The sequence below is a fragment of the Anser brachyrhynchus genome (genome assembly GCF_964034855.1).
Source record: "Anser brachyrhynchus genome assembly, chromosome: Z".
NCBI lineage: Eukaryota > Metazoa > Chordata > Aves > Anseriformes > Anatidae > Anser > Anser brachyrhynchus.
This window is the reverse complement of record NC_137697.1, coordinates 21,298,800-21,316,526: the sequence shown is the minus strand read 5'-3', so window position 1 is coordinate 21,316,526 and position 17,727 is coordinate 21,298,800. Positions and strand designations below refer to the sequence as shown.

Genomic DNA, 17,727 nt, shown 5'->3' with positions numbered 1-17,727 from the left:
GAAGATCAGATTTTTATTTAAAAATAAAAATAAAAAGGGAAGTATCACTCCACTACATGGTCTTTACAATTTCAATGTTGTAATTTTAATTTATATATACATATATATTTAATTTTCATTTGTTATTCATTTTATTGCCTAGTATTACTATTGGGGGAAGGCATTGAAATGAACTACTTTTAAGGAGTTAGATGGGTTGGTATTACAATGAAAGAGCAGATAAGATCTTCCTTTGCTGTCAATAATGAAGAAAATGGTTGTATGTGAAAAGAGAGAATAAAAACAGCTTAATAAGTGAGGGAGGACCATAGATGAATCCTAAATCCAGACTCTTACCTTAGATAAAAATGTTGAGCAGAGGGGTTTAGAAGCCTGAGTATACTTAATGACAGCCAGCTGAATTACACATATTTATGTCACTATTTAAAAAGATGGTGGTGCTCATAAAACTGTTTTCTGCATTCTGGCATTTTTCAGGATGGTCTTTGAAACACGTTTAGAACATTGAAATAATGCAGGGAGGAGTACTCAGAACAAGTATAAAGTGAAGAGTGGACCACCTCCTAAACTGGTAGTAAAACATGTACCTATAATTTTCTACTCTGGCTCACTTTGTTTAAAAATTCATTTTTTACAATATTCCGATATTACTGTTTTGTTTGTTTGTTTTATGATTTATGAACAGATGATTCAGTTTGATCCTGGTAAGGGAAAGGCTGTTGATGTAGTCTACCTAGACTTCAGCAAGGCCTTGGACAAAATCTCCTAGAGTTCTGTGGTGAACGGAGTGAAATCCAGCCATCGACCAGTCACCAGTGGTGTTCCCCAGGGGTTGGTGTTGGGGCCAATCCTTTTTAATATCTTTATTAATGACTTGGATGAGGGAATTGAGTACACCCTCAGTAAGTTTGTAGATGACACCAGGTTGGGGGGGAAGCGTCGATCTGCCGGAGGGTAGGAATGCCCTGCAGAGGGACCTGGACAGGTTGGATCTATGGGCAGGGGCCAATGGGATGAGGTTCAACAGGGCTAAATGCTGGGTCCTGCTCTTTGGTTAAAACAACCCCATGCAGTGCTACAGGCTTGAGGCAGAGTGGCTGGAAAGCTGTGCAGAGGAAAAGGATCTGGGGGTGTTGGTCGAAGCTTGCCTGAACATGAGGCGGCAGTGTGCCCAGGTGTGCAACAGCATCCTGGCTTGTATCAGGCATAGTGTAGCCAGCAGGACCAGGAGGTGATCGTCCCCCTGTACTCAGCTCTGGTGAGGCCACACCTCGAGTACTGTGTTCAGCTTTGGGCCCCTTAGTACAAGAAGGACATCAAGGCCTTGGAGCACGTCCAGCAAAGGGCTACAAAGCTAGTGAAGGGCCTGGAACTCAAGTCCTGTGGGGAGTGGCTGAGGGAACTGGGGTTGTTTAGTCCGGAGAAGAGGAGGCTCAGGGGAGACTTTATTGCTCTCTACAACTACCTGAAAGGAAGGTGGGGGGAGCTGGGAGTCAGCCTCTTCTCACAGGTAACCAGTGATAGGACTAGAGGGAATGGCTTCAAGTTGCAGCAGGGGAGGTTTAGGTTGGAAATTAGGAGGCATTTCTTCTCAGAAAGAGTAGTCAGGCACTGGAAAGGGTTTCCCTAGGGGGTGGTAGAGTTACTGTCCCTGGGGGTGTTTAAGGAAAGGTTGGATGTGGTGCTTAGGGACATGATTTAGTGGGTGATATTGGTGGTAGGGTGATGGTTGGACCAGATGATCTTGAAGGTCTTTTCCAACCTTAATGATTCTATGATTTTTGTTGGATAGACTTTTTCGTTTTCAGTTTTATATGTTCTGCCCAATCCTGTTGTGCCACTAATATTAGCTGACTCAATATATACTGTTTTATGCAGAGATTTTGCAGATCTTGTTTCTGTACTTATGTGCCATCTATAAGTGAAGAATAATTAGACCTGTGATCAAAAGTACTATGAGAAAATAATTATTATATTTTTTTATTTTTTTTGGTGGTACTCTAGGATGCTAAGAGGCACTTAAAGATATTATTTTCTGTTAATGGTTGATGTAAACAGAAAGAATCGACAAGCTTTCAGGAAAGAACACTCCTTTATTTTTTCTGCTAGAGATCCCCGAATTAAAAGTAAAAACAAGTTAAAAACAATTCCTCTGCTTTTGTTCTAATTAGGAAATTTATTTAAAGAGTTTAAGAGAACTTGGGCAGACAGCACATATAAAGCTGACAGAGAACCGGTTATCTTCAATTGTTTAGTAGGCAACGAAAGGAATAAAATAGTAACGGAGGGACAGAAGTATATCATGGAACCTCCATCTCTGCAGAGCTCATGGTCATTGATACGTGTCAGAGTGTTGAATTGCCAGGCTTACCTTATGTATGTGTTTTGTAGACGCACTCAGGATGAATAGTGAAAAGTGGTGGTACAGGACAAACAGTGAGATCATGGAGAACAATGGAGGTGCAAGCACACTATGATTTAGACTGTTTTGGAAACAGCAGCCCAAGATAAAGGAGGCACAGCCTCAGTGTGTGTCTTGTTAATGCTGGAAGAGGGGAAGAACGTTTGCTAAGACTATAGATGTCAGTCTTTTAATCAACTGTCATCTGAAAAGAATCCCATTATCACCAGCTTTTGTGCCTATTGATGTATTGAAATTGAGGTTTCTATTCTTTATTTGAGCATACTGAAATAAGTACTACTAATGAAAGAACAGCTTTTCTGAGACAGTTTCCCATGTGGACAGATGGGGAGGAGGTCCTTAGGTATGTCCATAAATTCAAAGATAGGTTGCATTTCTGCATATGTCTCAGGTCATTGGTAGCTTGTAGGATTGCATACTTTGTCAGATTTGAACTGTACCAAGTGAGAATTTTTGGAGAACTTCAGTAAAATTTTAATACCATTGTTCTTTGCTATCACATAGCAATATGTAATATGTTTCTGTTTTTATTTATTTATTTGTTTATTGGTATCTATTTTTATAGCTAAAAACACATGCAAGAAAACAGGATCTTCTGTTTGTGTATTTATATAGTTCAGGTACTTTTTCACCTGGATATAAAATCATTTGACCCATCAGAATGTAGTAGTATAACTGGAAGTGATCATGATCTAACAGAAGATTAAATCTTCAGATGAAGACTAACTTGCAACAACAGGTAAAGTCAAAAGAGACAAAATGCTTGTATCCATGCAAAGGTTATAAACAATTAAAAATGAAGGTTGGAAAAAGCAGAAATCAAACCCAAAGCAAAATGTTGGCTAAAATTAAAAAGTCTTTAAATTTCCAATTTAAATATGAAATATTTAAAATATTTTATTTTTCTTTGAAAAAGAATCACAAAATCAAAATAAACATAGGGCAGGTGCTACACTAGGTCCCAAAACGTATGCTAAATGCTGTAGCTCCATTTGAGTGTGTCTTCCAGTTCTGTTCTGATAATTTATTATGTGAAGATGTGCATATAGCTAATATTATGTGATATTAGTAACCCCCAAAATAAGGGTCTTCAATGTGTTTTCTCAGGGCTTATGTTAAGCAAAGATGCAAGTCTTTGTGGGAACAGTGTTTCTGATATCTCCTAGATTTACATCTTCATGGGATCTTTGTGATTTAGTTTGGAATGTCCAGCTTTTGATATTGGATGTAGCACAATAAGTACCAACTGGTAACCATACCACATAATGAATATAATAGAATGAAAATAGAATGGAAAAAAATAAAGCAACCAAATAATTTGTTTTGTTTGTGTATGCATCTTTGAATGTTTTGACAAAAATATTTGCTAGTATTACTTGAAACCACTGTTTTCCTAAGAAACATTATCATTATTATTAGAATTAAAGGATTTGAATTGGAATGTTGTCTTCAGTTAAAGCATGCTGTCTTGTTGGGTAAGATAGTTCATACTGACAAGAGTGTCTAGGCTCTCAGATATGATTTAGCTGCTTTATGCTATCAGATAGTTGTTAATCCTCACTCTTTCAGACTTTCCAGATGGTTATTTGTAATCAATCTGTCTGACATAATTAAAAAAGTGGGGAGTTATCATGCATGATCTATAAATAATTTCTCTATATACTTCTCGCCCTTAAGGTAGGGATTTCAGTTCCTTGAGAAAGCAAAATTGTTTAAAAGAATAGTGTTCCAACAAGATATGCTGCTTTGAAAGCTGGAACGATAAAATAGAAATTTTGCTTCTTATACTCAGTATGTCTTTTCTGTCTGTCTAGGTAGAAATTTGATTTAGTCTATGTATAGATTTTTTAGCTGGTAGAGTTAGGCTGTTAATGAGTTTGAACAGGTATAAATTCTTATTGACATACCTGGTCAATTGTAAACTACAGAATAAGCTCAACTACTTTTGAAGATTTGTGTTTTCAGAGTGTAGTGTGCTGAACTCGTGAGGTTGGTGTACTGTAGAAGTGCAATCACTGTTTTGCCAGTGTTGGCATTTGCACTTTACTTTTATTGAATATTCTTAAACTGTTTTCCCTCCATAGACAGACTCTACAGTAAAATTGAATTTGTCAATATCAATATCAACTAAAAATCTTTAAAAGAAGCCTGTAACTACTGAAAAAAAAATCTAAGAATCAGAGCAGTTCAGAGTTTACATTAAATATACTATGCCTGCACAACCTAAAATAATATAAAATGACCAAAACAATCTAGTAACACTTTGTAGTCATTCATACTCGGAAGCTATTAGGAACTCATCAAATTCTTGGTGGTATCTGTGGAAGGCTACAACAGACTCAGTGAATGTTTTTATGCATTGAATGTTCAATAACAGCTAGTAGATACTGCAGTCCACACATAGGATGAGATGTCTAATTCATTACTGACAGTGACATCCAAGGAGCACCTTGAAAACTGAAAAGCTGCAATTAGAGAAATTGCCTTAGCATAGACAATTCAGTGAGATGACCTACTTAGAAGGATCATCATGTACCTAAAAGCAGGCTACAGTTTTCAGTTGTGAATATTACTTAGTGTTTTTTCTTTAAGGCTGCATTTCTCTCCCAGTAAATGTTTCAGTTTGCTTTGAAGAGTTGAATAGTACCACCACACCTGATTTCTTTGACAAACATTCACAGTGTTTGAAATTAATCTAGAGGAAGAAACTGAAAATAAAGACATTATCTACCATAGGTGAATTTCTAGAGTCATTGTTAAACAAAAAAAAAAAAAAAAAAAAAAGCTAGGGAAATATCTTTTGGCTTCTTAAAATATATTACCTGCATGTTTGTGTGGTGTTTCAGGTTGGTTTTCTTTTAACAAAAGGACACCACACCCTTAGTTTATGTGATGCAGTATGCAAAACAATATTAGTCTGAAAACTAATGTCTGAAATATGCTTCTGGGGACAGTGTTTGCAACTGAATGAAAAAATGTCAGCTTCTCAAGGCTCTCATGGAGCTCAAAGTACAGATCCACAATACCTCAAGAGGAATAGGATTTTCTTCAGAAATCTGCAGCCATTTATTCTTACTCCTGTTTTACATCCCACTGCCTGCTTAGTATTACAGCTGCAGCTTTTTTTGAGGTTATGTTGGAAAATGGATCATTAAAATGATCGTAGTTAAAAATAACCCCTTTGCCAAGCTGGAAACAGTGTTTTTCTGGAACCATTCATACAGAAATTCATGCCTGCTTTTTCCCAGAGGTGAGGCTTCTGCATCCCTGTTGCAGTGCCCAGATTCATCCTCCCCTTCCCTCAAACACATGAATAATGGTGCAGTTCTGTAACCAATTTCAGCTGTTCTAACTATGGACCTTTGCCAAAGAAGGAGTCTGTATTTCTTCCCTATCTCTGCTTGCACACTGCCACCATTTCTTTCTACTACCCTTAGCAATTGTGCAGCCCCCTAGTGATTGTACAGATGTGTGAAGAGCCAAATAGCTTTGCTGATACGCCTGAGGTCTGAGCAGAAAAAAGGAAATGGTTACATCTTCAGTCAAGTAAGGAGGCTGCTTCTGTTTCTCTTCTTATAGCTGCAGGATCACAAATGCTGACACGGGGGAAGAGATGGAAAGCTACAGCAGGGGAGCAGGAAGGGTGACCAGGACATCCTGGTCACACCAACATCCTGGTGCTTTCACACGGGTAGATTGGCATGAGTTTATGCTGGACTAACACTATTGGGTGTATTAGCTGAGGATATATAATTGTTTCAAACTGCCTCTCACTATGGACATGGGAGAGTGGGATGGGTCTGTGCATGATTTAGAGATTGGAAATTGCCAAAGTGTGAAAAAGCCACCACTTCAATGTACCTATCTCCTTGCATCTCCCTTACTGTAGAGTGAGGCTACACCAATAACGTTAAGTATTGCTCAGTGTGAATGCATTGGCCATGTTCAGTCAACTTTGGGATACTGGGTGTATTACTGAGACTTTATAGCAACTCACTGAGAGAAAAGCTGATATTTTTAGCCTTTTATTATATAGCAGTGAGCTCAAATGGGGAAGGATAGTGGAGACAGAGTCAATGTGAAGTATGACTCATGAAACTGCTTGTTTTCATTCCTGACAAAACCCAGTATCCGCTGAAAAACTAAAATGTAATAAATTTTATTTTGAAAACATGGTATATTTGTATGTTTTTGTAGTTAAAACCCTGAACTGTGGTGTCCAGTGTGAAGAAGAACATGAAAAGAAGCAAAGTATAAACTTTTTTTTTTTTTTTTTTGTCTCATATTTTTCAGGTAGCATATTACAGCTTCACATTTTCTGCTGATGTCCAGCGCGCAATAGATTTTCCAAACAGTGTTTGACAGGTGTCTCTCCAGTAGAACAGCAGTCTTTCTTTGATACAAGATGGAGGAATCATACAAAGATAGGACTTCTTTAGTGAAAGGGGCAAAAGATATTGCTAAAGAGGTGAAGAGACAAGCAGTGAAAAAAATGAATAAAGCTGTTGACAAAGCTCAGGACGGCTACACACAGAGGTCCTACAACCGATTCCAGGATGAGGAAGATGATGATGATTATTATGTTCAAGGAGGAAATTATGGCATAGAAGCTAATGATGATGAAGGGTCAAGTGAAGCAACCGAAGGACATGATGAAGATGATGAAATTTATGAAGGGGAATATCAAGGAATCCCCAACATGGGGCAGGGCAAGGATGGCATGGTGGCCTTAGGGCAGTCTATGCATGATGAATATAAGGATCGTCGTGAACTGGAAACAGAGAGGAAAGCTGATGAAGAAGAGCTAGCACAGCAGTATGAACTGATAATACAAGAATGCGGCCATGGTCGATTTCAGTGGGCACTCTTCTTTGTTTTGGGAATGGCCCTAATGGCTGATGGGGTTGAAGTTTTTGTGGTTGGATTTGTGTTACCCAGTGCTGAAACAGATATGTGCATACCCAATTCTGGATCAGGATGGCTTGGTGAGTGAAACCTTTGCTCTGTGTTTGTGCTATTACAACTGTCACTTACAGTATGCCTAAATATGAATTATGTTAATGTTAATGCTTATATACAAATATTTTGTATTGAATATAAATATGTAAATCACATTAATATGGATAATATGAAGCTTATAATTTTATTTTTTAAATAGTTGTTTTCTTTTTCAGTCAGTATGTATAAATAAATCCATGAGGCAGAAGACTGCACAATAAAATTTAAGAGCAGAAGGGTGTTTTTTTTTTCTTGTTTACAAGAGTAGTTATCCAGATGTATTATATTAAAAAAAAAAAGAAAAGAAAAAAGAAAACACAAACAGTGAATTACTAGAGTTCTTAAAGATTTGTGCAGGTGTAATAGAGAATAGATTACACACAACTGTATGGGAGCGCTCCCAATGGTGAGGTGGTATACAATATAGGGAATGCAGGAAATCCAAGGAAAATGCTGTCTAGCTTTTTTTCTCCCTTTTGTCTCTTTTTCTTCTTTTCTCCCAGTGACTGTCCTCTAGCCCTCCAAAAAGTATTATGTTTATTTTGAGTCATGGAGACAGAAGCCTGAGGGACAAATGATTGAAGCTGCACATAGGTTATGCATTTTGTGTCTTGTTGGTTGGTGGGGAAAGGCTGCATCTCATCCTGTTGCCTCTTCTCTCTGAAGCCATAGTGAAGAGGCAAACTGATTCAGCCTTTTGGGCCTTGGTGAGAGCAACAGCAGTGCAAGCCAGTCTGTGCTTGTGCTTCCTGAGTATGCCTCAGTATGGCAGATAAAGCTAAGGTTTCGTGGGGCAGCACAGTGAAGAGACAAGGTAGAAGTGGTTACCCTAGGAAAATGGGAGGTAATAGTGTAGGGGTTGTGACATGGCAGAAAATAAAATATATGTATCATACAAGGGATTTGGATCTGAAAGGGCCCAGGCTATTGCAGAACAGAAGACCTTCATCTAAAAAATTTAAGAATCTTTGTCTTATAACAGGTATACTGTTCATTTCTGGTAGTTTTACAGTTCATGGTTCTTTTGCAACACTGTCATTTTAACTTAAGCTCCACTTCTCTCCTCTTGGCCCACAATCAATTATAAGGACCCTAAGATGTCAACTGTGTAAAAAAACAGATTCAGAATTTTAAATAACACAAACTGGCAGAAGCGTTCCTGGTAGGCAATTAAGCCCATGTCAGATTGGACTCCTGACATATTTGCAATTTGGCTCTATTGGTTTAAATAAAGTTGATTGTATTAGAATCATAGAATAGTTTGGGTTGGAAGGGACCTTAAAGATCATCCAATTTCAACCCCTCTGCCGTGGGCAGGGACACCTCCCACTAGACCAGGTTGCTCAAAGCCTCATCTGCTAAAGTCGTTATAAATTATCTCTGGAGCCTTCTCTTCTCCAGGTTGAATAACCCCACCTCCTTCAGCCTGTCTTCCTAGGAGTGGTGTTCTACATGCCTGACCATTTTCGTGGCCCTCCTCTGGATTCATTCTAATACGTCCGTGTCCTTCTTGTGCTGTGGGCCCCAGAGCTGGGTGCAGGACTCCAGGTGGGGTCTCACAAGAGCAGAGGGGGAGAATCACCTCCCTCAGCCTGCTGGCCACACTTCTTTTGATTCAGCCCAGGATATGGTTGGCTTTCTAGGCTGCAAGTGCACACTGCCGTCTCATGGTGAGGTTCTCACCCACCACTCTCAATCCATTCTCTACCCAGCCTGTATTGGTGCTTGGGATTACCCTTGCCCAGATGCAGGACCTTGCACTTGGCCGTGTTGAACCTCATGAGGTTTGTACAGGCCCACCTCTCAGGCCTGTCCATGACCCTCTGGATGGCATCCCTTCCTCCAGCATGTTGATGCACCACACAGCTTGGTGTCATCGGGAAACTTGCTGAGGGTGCGCTTGGTCCCACTGTCCATGTCACCAACAAAGATGTTATACAGCGCTGGTCCCAATACCAACCCCCTGAGGAACACCACTCATTATTGATTTCCACCTGGACATTGAACCATTGACCACAACTCTTTGAGTTTGACCATCCAGACAATTTCTTACCCACTGAGTGGTTCATCTTTCTTATCCATGTCTCCGCAACTTAGAGACAAGGATATCATGGGGGACAGTATCAAATGCTTTGCACAAGTCCAGATAGATGATGTCAGTTGCTCTTCCCCTATCCACAGATGCTGTAGCCCCATTGTAGAAGGCCACCAGATTTGTTAGGCATGATATGCTCTTAGTGAAGCCATGCTGGCTGTCAGCAATCACCTCCTCATTTTCCATGTGCTTTAGCACAGTTTCCAGGAGAATCTGCTCCATGATTTTGCTGGGCACAGAGGTGAGACTGACTGGCCTGTAGTTCTCTGGTCTTCCTTCTTTCCCTTTTTAGAAATGGGGGTAATGTTTCTCCTCTTCCAGTCAGTGGGAAAGATTCCCCTTTCCAGTCAATGGAAAAAATTACTCTTCATTTATATTTCTAAAACCTCCTCCATGTCAGAAGGTCATGAGTGGAAACAGGTGCTGAGTTCTCACCTGTCTGGGTGCTTCAAGAAATTCCTTGCCATTTGATAATTTGTTGTTAGAAACAAACTGTTCCAGTTATCTGTACAGTGCAGTGATTGAAATTCCACTAAAAGAAATTAAATTATCTAAGTTGTTATGGCTAAAGAGGCTGCATGCAAATCATTTGTTTGGTACTGCTTGTTTACACAAATTCATAAACATTACATTTGTCATGCTAGGACCTGTGGGTTTTCAGATCTGCCTTTTAGAGAAAGAAGGTGCATAATCTTGCCTATTTATATATATATTTTTTTTGAGCTCTATAAACAATTCAAAGGGTAGAGAGAAAGAAGAGAAATGAAAACAAGCCAAAAAAGGTATTACAGATAAATGTTACTTTGTTGGTGCAGATAATAACACAGAATACATAACATGGCGGGAAATACTTTATATTTTCTAAAAATTGCATTTCATTTAAACGGTTGCTGTAAGAATGGTGGGATGTCTGTGACTGAGAGTGGTGAGTATTGTCCCATGAGTAGCTGGCAGCTATGAGGGTTTTCCGATGTTTGTTAAGAAGTGACTTAAGGGTAGAGAATTCCCCAGTCACTAGACTTCTCATGATGTTGTCTTGAAATATATTGGAATGAATCCACCAGTAATTAAATGAAATTCAGTGCAGAAGCTGTTAAATCCCTCATGTTATATATGTATATGCAATATTTTACTTGCTGACAAAATTAAGGAAACAACTCTGGAAGCCTTAGGTACGCATGCAATGTTTCCTCATAACTAAAATATGGAAACTGTGATAGTTATCCCCATTTCTTATTTTTATAATAGCAGAACACTAGCCTATGTGTTAGGATATTAACAAAGATATAATTCTACATTAAAAGATGAAAATACAAAACTAGGAAAAAGCAGAGCTAATCAGTCTTTTCTTTCTGATAGTGTATTGAAGGCATTGCAACACGGTGGTTTTATCAATAGTTTCACAAAAATGATATTATTTGCCCATTGCTAATAGAAAATATAGTTTGCAATCCTTCTGTACAGTGATGACTATAATACTTATCACTAATATAGATATGTAGCCCTTGCGGACAGCATAACCATAATTCCAGTGATACAAAAGGATGGTGAATGTTTATTGAAAGCATTTTAATATGATCATAAGTAGGTCCACACAGTCATGCATTTCAATTACTCTGATGTTGTGATTTCACATCATAATTACATCCTGACTGGGGTCTTCTAGACAGGCATAATTTTTTCCATTATTATAATTCCATAATCTAGAGGGCCTTAATGTTGTTAAAATACAGAAGTCATGAGACCAGTGCTAGGAGTTATAAGGTGGAATTGGTACACATATTTATTTTTAAGGCATTTTTCTAGACTAGTAAGAAACAACCTAAGAGCACCCTAATTTGTCATTGAAAAAGGACTCACTGTCTCAACAATTGTAAAAACCTATTTCCCATGCCTCATGACACAATGGCTTTACCAGGAAACATGAGCTGATTAAAAGCATGTGGCAATATCCATAAAACCACCCTGTTGCATTTTTTTGGTTTGTTTCCTTTAACTTGCAACATGGCAAATTCCCAAATTCCCTCCATACTGATCATTGTATGAGCTTGAGATTTCGGTTCATTGATCATTGTCAGCACTTCACAGACTGTAAAGTTACATGATGGAAGTTCTGATCAGAATCATGAACCGTTTTCTTGATGCCTTTGGTTTAAATAATAACTGTATGTAATTTTTTGTTGTTGTTGTTGTTCTTTAAATAGATGTTTCCTTAAAACCAAGAATGTTGACTTGCTTAAACTCTTGCAAGGCGATAGTGACTTGTTATTAAGTGTGAGAATATGTTTCCAGATATGTATCTTTCTATCTTGTATATATCTTTAAACATGTATCTTTGGCCCAGAACTGAATACAGTATTCCAGGTATGGCCTCGCCAGCACTGAGTAGACGCTGCTGACTCACACTCAAATTAATGTTCACCAGGACTCCCAGTGTCTTTTCTGCAAAGCTGCTTTCCAGCTGGGTGTACTGGATAGTACAGTAAGAAAAACAGAAATAACCTTTATCTGTAAAACAAGTTTTTAGTCGGTTAAACATACAGACATGGTTTCTTCTATCCAAACAACTCAAGTATCATGTTAAATCATGTTATCATGTTAAATCACTGGGCTGATATTTCAGGTATTGTGAATATGAATAGCAATAAACAGCTTACTTTAGAATTCAAGGGATTTCCTGACAGTCTACATTTAATGTCATTTAATGACTAGATGTATTTTTTTTCTCAGATATTATCAGAATATAATAATTACATTATGCACAATATTTGCAGGAAGAAGGGCATCAGAGGTTTTAACTCAGTGTACTGAAGTAGTTTTCAGTTTGGGACAACAGGCATGTACCTAACACTTCTGCATTGATTATCAATTTGAATATTAGGCAGATTGAAGAAATGCCTTCCACATCTATTGTATACCTCCTGTATATCTACTAAAACCTACTCAACATAATCTAGCACTGTTTCAGACAGTTCTTCCTCTTACATGGGAGGAAGTGCCCCCAGAGCACTCAGTAGTTAATGTGAAGTGCTTATAAGCTTTGTTAAGCAATACTAGATTGTTATTGAAAATTGTTTCCTCACAGTTTAAAAGAGTATTTGGCTTTCTATGTCTTTGCTACTTAGTAATGCACTCTAATTTCATTGTCTGATTTTTGTTTTTGTTTGTTTGTTTTTTCACTTATCCTTTGGAACTTATATATATGCATACATATATATATTCACCAACAAATACATTTTGTAGAATTTATTAATGGCAAATACAAGTCCTTCACCTCAGACAGAATGACCCAGTGACTGGTACTGACATGCTACGTACCTCTAAAGAAAAGGGGCTTTTCCTAGCAGAAAACAAATGGGCCATGAATCAGCAGTGCCTTGCAGTGATGAAGGCTAACTGCCTTCTGGACTGCATTGGCAAGACTGTAGACGAGGTGGAAGAGGGAAGTGGTTTTCCCGTCCCAACGCTGATGAGACTTCACATGGGTACTTTGTCCAGCTGTGGGGCTACCTGGTAGAAGAGAGAAACACATTTAAAGCAAGTACACTAATGCACCACTAACGTGTTTAGACAGCTCGAATACATAGCATGAAAAAAGCAGCTAAGGCAACTGGTCTTGCCTAGCTTGGAGAAGAGAGGTCTAAGAGGCAACATGACTGCAGTATTCAGCTATGTAATGGAGGGGGGGCATAGAGAAGGTGGAGTCAAACTTTTCTTAGAGAAACACAGGTCACAAGTTGCAACCAGGGAACTTCTGATCATATATAAGAAAGGAAGTTCATGGGTGGTCAACCCCTGGGAGACATTGCCCAGGGAAGCTGCAGGATCTACTGGAGATTTTCAAAGAGTTAACTGAAAAAGGCCCTGAGCAATGTAATCTAGATCTGGAGGTAGCCCTGATTTTGGCAGAAGTGTAGACTAGAGCCCTTCAAAGGTCCCTTTCAACTTAAATTTTTCTGATTCTGTAACTAAAAACATAACTGCCTGTAAATGCATCATTACTTACAACACTTTAATAAAAAAGACATTGCAGTTGTTACATTTGACTAAAAATTTAAAGGGAAGATGGTTCTGAACTCATGGGTCATGCACAGGCTTGCTGGTTTATACAAAGAGTAAAGCCTAAGTTCATTTGGGCAAGACCATATAGCTTGAGAAAATTATTTTCTTCCTGAACCTGTATGGGCTTTCTCTGGCTTTGGCAGAAATCTGAAGTGTACAACTGTGAAATGTAAATAAAGGCCTGCAGGAGCTGGGTCTCAAAGGACCATTTTCTAAATATTCCTGCATCTACATGCAAGGTGGAATTCTCCAAAGTGTCTAGGCATCTCACTAAATCCATTGACACCCTGTAAATATCCTTAGAAGAATAAATGTATGTACAGATCTGGAATTGTATAGTTATTCTCAGACTGGTTACTCTTTAAAAGGTTTGGATAGGTTTCCTGCATGTAACTTGTTGCTGAATGAGCAAACTTCTGTTTTACAGATGTTTCTCTTGCTGTGGAGATTAGACTAAAATGACCTTCAACTGAAATTTGCATTGAGTTTTCTTTGATATTCAGTGCTCGTGGTATTCCTTTGTTTTTCCAATCTGTAGTAGCAGCTATATATTCTCTGTGTAGGCCAGATACCTAGTGACATTGTGATTTGTGGGAGAGGAGAAACCTTTTTGGGCTTGCTAGTCTTGCTTGAGGAATGTAATTTAGCAAGGAAGCTAAAAATATTGACTTTGCTAGATGACAGTTAAGTAAGCATTTTATCACAAGATTTTTCTTTTTTCCAATTATAAATAAATAAATTTTAAAGCTTGAAAAAAAAAAATGCATGAAAATTGAATGTATTGATCTTAGTGAACTGATATTACTCCTGTCTGTGAATTCATTAAAACTGTTTTTACCAGCCTCATTTGTGCTAGGTTATGTTACACTTGTTACTTAATTGAAATTCTGTCTTCAGGGCCAAGTCCAGAATTCAATGACCAAACGTTATGGAAGTATAATCCTGATTACCTGATTTTGTGTTTTCCATTTCTTAAAATTCAGACATACAGGTTTTCTGGCTGAATATGAGAGGGCAATTCTTTACTGTGAGGGTGACAGAGCACTGGAGTAGAGTGCCCAGAAAGATTGTGGAGTCTCCTTCTCTGGAGATGTTCAAAACCCACCTGGATGTCATCCTGCACAATGTGCTCTAGGTGATCCTGCTCAGCAGGGGGTTTGGACTAGATAATCTTCAGAGGTCCCTTCCAACCTCGTCCATTTTTTGATTCTGTGATAATGGTATATTTCAAAAAACACCTTCTTCAAGTATCATGGTTTTCTCTTGTCTACTCAGTTCTATTCCAATGACAGTTTTGACAACACTTTTTCTCCATGTGGAAGACAGGAAGGCTTATTTGGTGTTTATTTATTAAAGAGCCTGAGTTCTCCTTACATAGAAGTTAGCAGAACTCATTCCTGCTGCTGTAAGTAGGAAACTGCGTATAGTATTGTTCTCTCTTATTGTTAAATATTATTATAGGTTGGTATATACAGGTGAGAGTTATTTTGTGTTCCTGCACAGAACACAGTAGGAGAAGGTAAGTGAGCGTCTTCTGGTTATATATCAGTTTGTAGCAAGCTACCAGACTGATGTAATACCAGATGATATAACAGACTGCAAATGATGCAAAGTAAAGGAAAACCAGACTTTGCTACTCTATATTTTACTGTTGTGTGCAGCTACTAGATGTTCTCCTATTGAGTTGAAACTTCCAGGGGAATTCCTTTAGTTTTATTATGGAGAACATGTTAAAAATATTGTTATAATTTAAAAAAAAATAAATTTTAGGCTTCAGGGATAAAGGAAGAGATTCAGTTCTATTATTATTGTTATTATTATTATTATTACTACTTACTGTGGACTCTTTGCCATGGTATAAATTTTATTGAAGGTCACACTGATGTCAAAATCTTAGGTATTTATATGTGGTTCCAAAAATTGCTGTACTCACAAGAAACGCATCTAGGTTAAGAATAGTTATTGTAACTATTGTAGACCTTTGAGCATGAGGAATCTCACTGAAATAACAGCGAGAGTCCATTGCACTTACAGTTAATAGTAGTAATAAATCTTTACAGCAATAGAAATATTTGAAAATAGACCAGCAGTCATAGAAATGTGCACTAAATATTCCAGAGGAAGGTGAAAACTGGCTTGTAGGATTAATGCCTTATTTCTTCAGAAGAAGATGTGAGAAATACAAATGCCATCATGCATGCTGTTGACCTCTGGTACAGTTCAGTTCCCTTACAATGTCATTATTGAAGTACTTCTACCCCCGCGCCTTTTCTGCTTGCCTTCCAAACACAATTTTTTGAGGGAGAAAAATTAAGAGACCCATCTTTATCTGTTCTAACCAGCTATATTATTTGGACTACTGGGGATGATGTTTGTATAAGTTTTACTTTTCTGAGGGGAAAGCAGGCACAGTGAAGAGTATGTAGTGCGGTTGTTGTCTGTTAGGAACAAGGCTAAACATGTATTACATGGAATATTATGGTGTGGTGGTTTTACCGTGCTAGGCAGCTGAACACCACAACCGCTCTCTCACTCCCCCTCTTTAGATGAGGAGGGGAAGAAGTAAAAGAAAGAACAACTCATGGGTTGAGATAAGGATGATTTAATTAAAGGAAAAAACAAATAATTATTAAGGAATTATTATTATTAATTAAACAATTTAACTAAACAATTTAACTAAACAATTAACAATTTAACTAAAGGGGAAAAAAAAGGGAAAGGGGAAAAGGGAGGGGGAAAGGGAAAACTAAACAAAACAAGTAAAGGTTATGTGGAAGTGCAGAGGAAAGAAATTAGTCTCTACTTCCCACAAATGAACGATGCTTGACCATGGCCTTGAAGCAGGGCCTCAACGCACGTAGCCAGTGTTCGGGAGGAAGACAGATGTTTTCACAACGAGAGCCCACCCCACCCTTCTTCTTCCTTTTTCCACCTTTTATTGCTGAGTGTGACATCTTATGGTACGGAACATCCCTTTTGTTGGTTTAGCTCAGCTGCCCTGGTGATGTTTCTTTTCTCACATCTTTGCCTACCCCCTAGGAGGGTTAGAGAGAGTCCTGATGCTGTGCCAGCACTGCTCAGCAGCAGACACAATACTGGTGTGATACCATTGCTGTTTTAGCTACGAGTGCAGAGCACAGCACTGTATGGGCTGCTGCAGGGAAAGTTAACATCCCAGCCTGACCCAGTACACATGGGCTGGTCACAAGACAGGTGAAGGAACGCAGGTTTGAAACATTAACGAAATGCAGCATATTCAGTTCTTAGAGTGGTTGCGGGTTCCTGCTATACGCCAGCAATTTAAGGTGGGTCACAACTGCCCTCCTTTTCTGAGTGTGATTATCTCATTCCCAAACCACCTTGCTGAAGACTATGCTAATAGGGAGAACAACAGCACCATGTCAGCCATTTTTAAAGCTGAATGCAACTTTACTGAGGACTACAAACTGCTGGATAACATCAATTTACATATGCACTCTTCTCTTTTAAGAGGTTCTCCATTTAGCAAGGGGTTAAATACAGTGTATCATTGGCTCAATAACCAGTTTCATTTTTGCAGATTCAACCTGAGTAACAAATCCAATAAAAGCCAATTTAAAATGACTGCATTGCAGAGCCTTTGTGCAATGCATTTCAGTACAGCCAAATGCTGTTTTGACTGACTTGTCTTTTAAGAGCTCTATAAGTAAAATAATACTTTTTTCTTTTTTTTTTTTTTTTAATTTAATTAAAAGGGCATGACTATGCTTGCATAGCTTGGAATAGTGCCAAAGAGATAAACCACTGTACTTACAGCTAGCGAAATAGAAGGCCACATTTTGAACCATAAATTTGTGGCTATAATATAGTATTTCTTTAAGGTTCAAACTGTGCTTGCTTCAGCTGAATTCAATGAGTACAGTCGATATTGGAAAACTTTCTGTTATTTAAATTATGAAAATAACAGCCTGCAATTAGGATATTGTATGTACTTGTGAAGATTGTATGACTAGCAATTAAAATACTTCTGTATTTAACTGGTCTTTTACAAACATGCTTCAGCAACATGTGCAAATGTGCCTGTACTGTCTATTTGCACATATAAATAAAGCTAAATAATTATGGGCTTGCAGTTATCTTGAAATCTTTGTCTCAACAATTGATTGTGTCT

General features: G+C 38.2%; 1 protein-coding gene across 10 annotated transcripts in view; it reads left to right on the top strand.

The window, feature by feature from the left end:
* SV2C (synaptic vesicle glycoprotein 2C) overlaps positions 1 to 17,727 on the top strand; it is a 119,670-nt gene that overhangs the window by 21,956 nt on the left and 79,987 nt on the right. For 5 of the 10 annotated variants that reach the window (XM_080574705.1, XM_080574704.1, XM_080574712.1 and 2 more), the window contains one exon: positions 6,716 to 7,407. In XM_080574705.1, coding sequence (XP_080430831.1) covers positions 6,828 to 7,407 — 580 coding nt within the window. In that variant the 5' untranslated portion in view covers positions 6,716 to 6,827. Of the gene's footprint in view, positions 1 to 477; positions 572 to 2,287; positions 3,162 to 4,283; positions 6,100 to 6,715; positions 7,408 to 17,727 lie in introns of those variants that run through there. The other 5 variants (XM_080574706.1, XM_080574708.1, XM_080574710.1 and 2 more) reach the window with 5 other exon arrangements.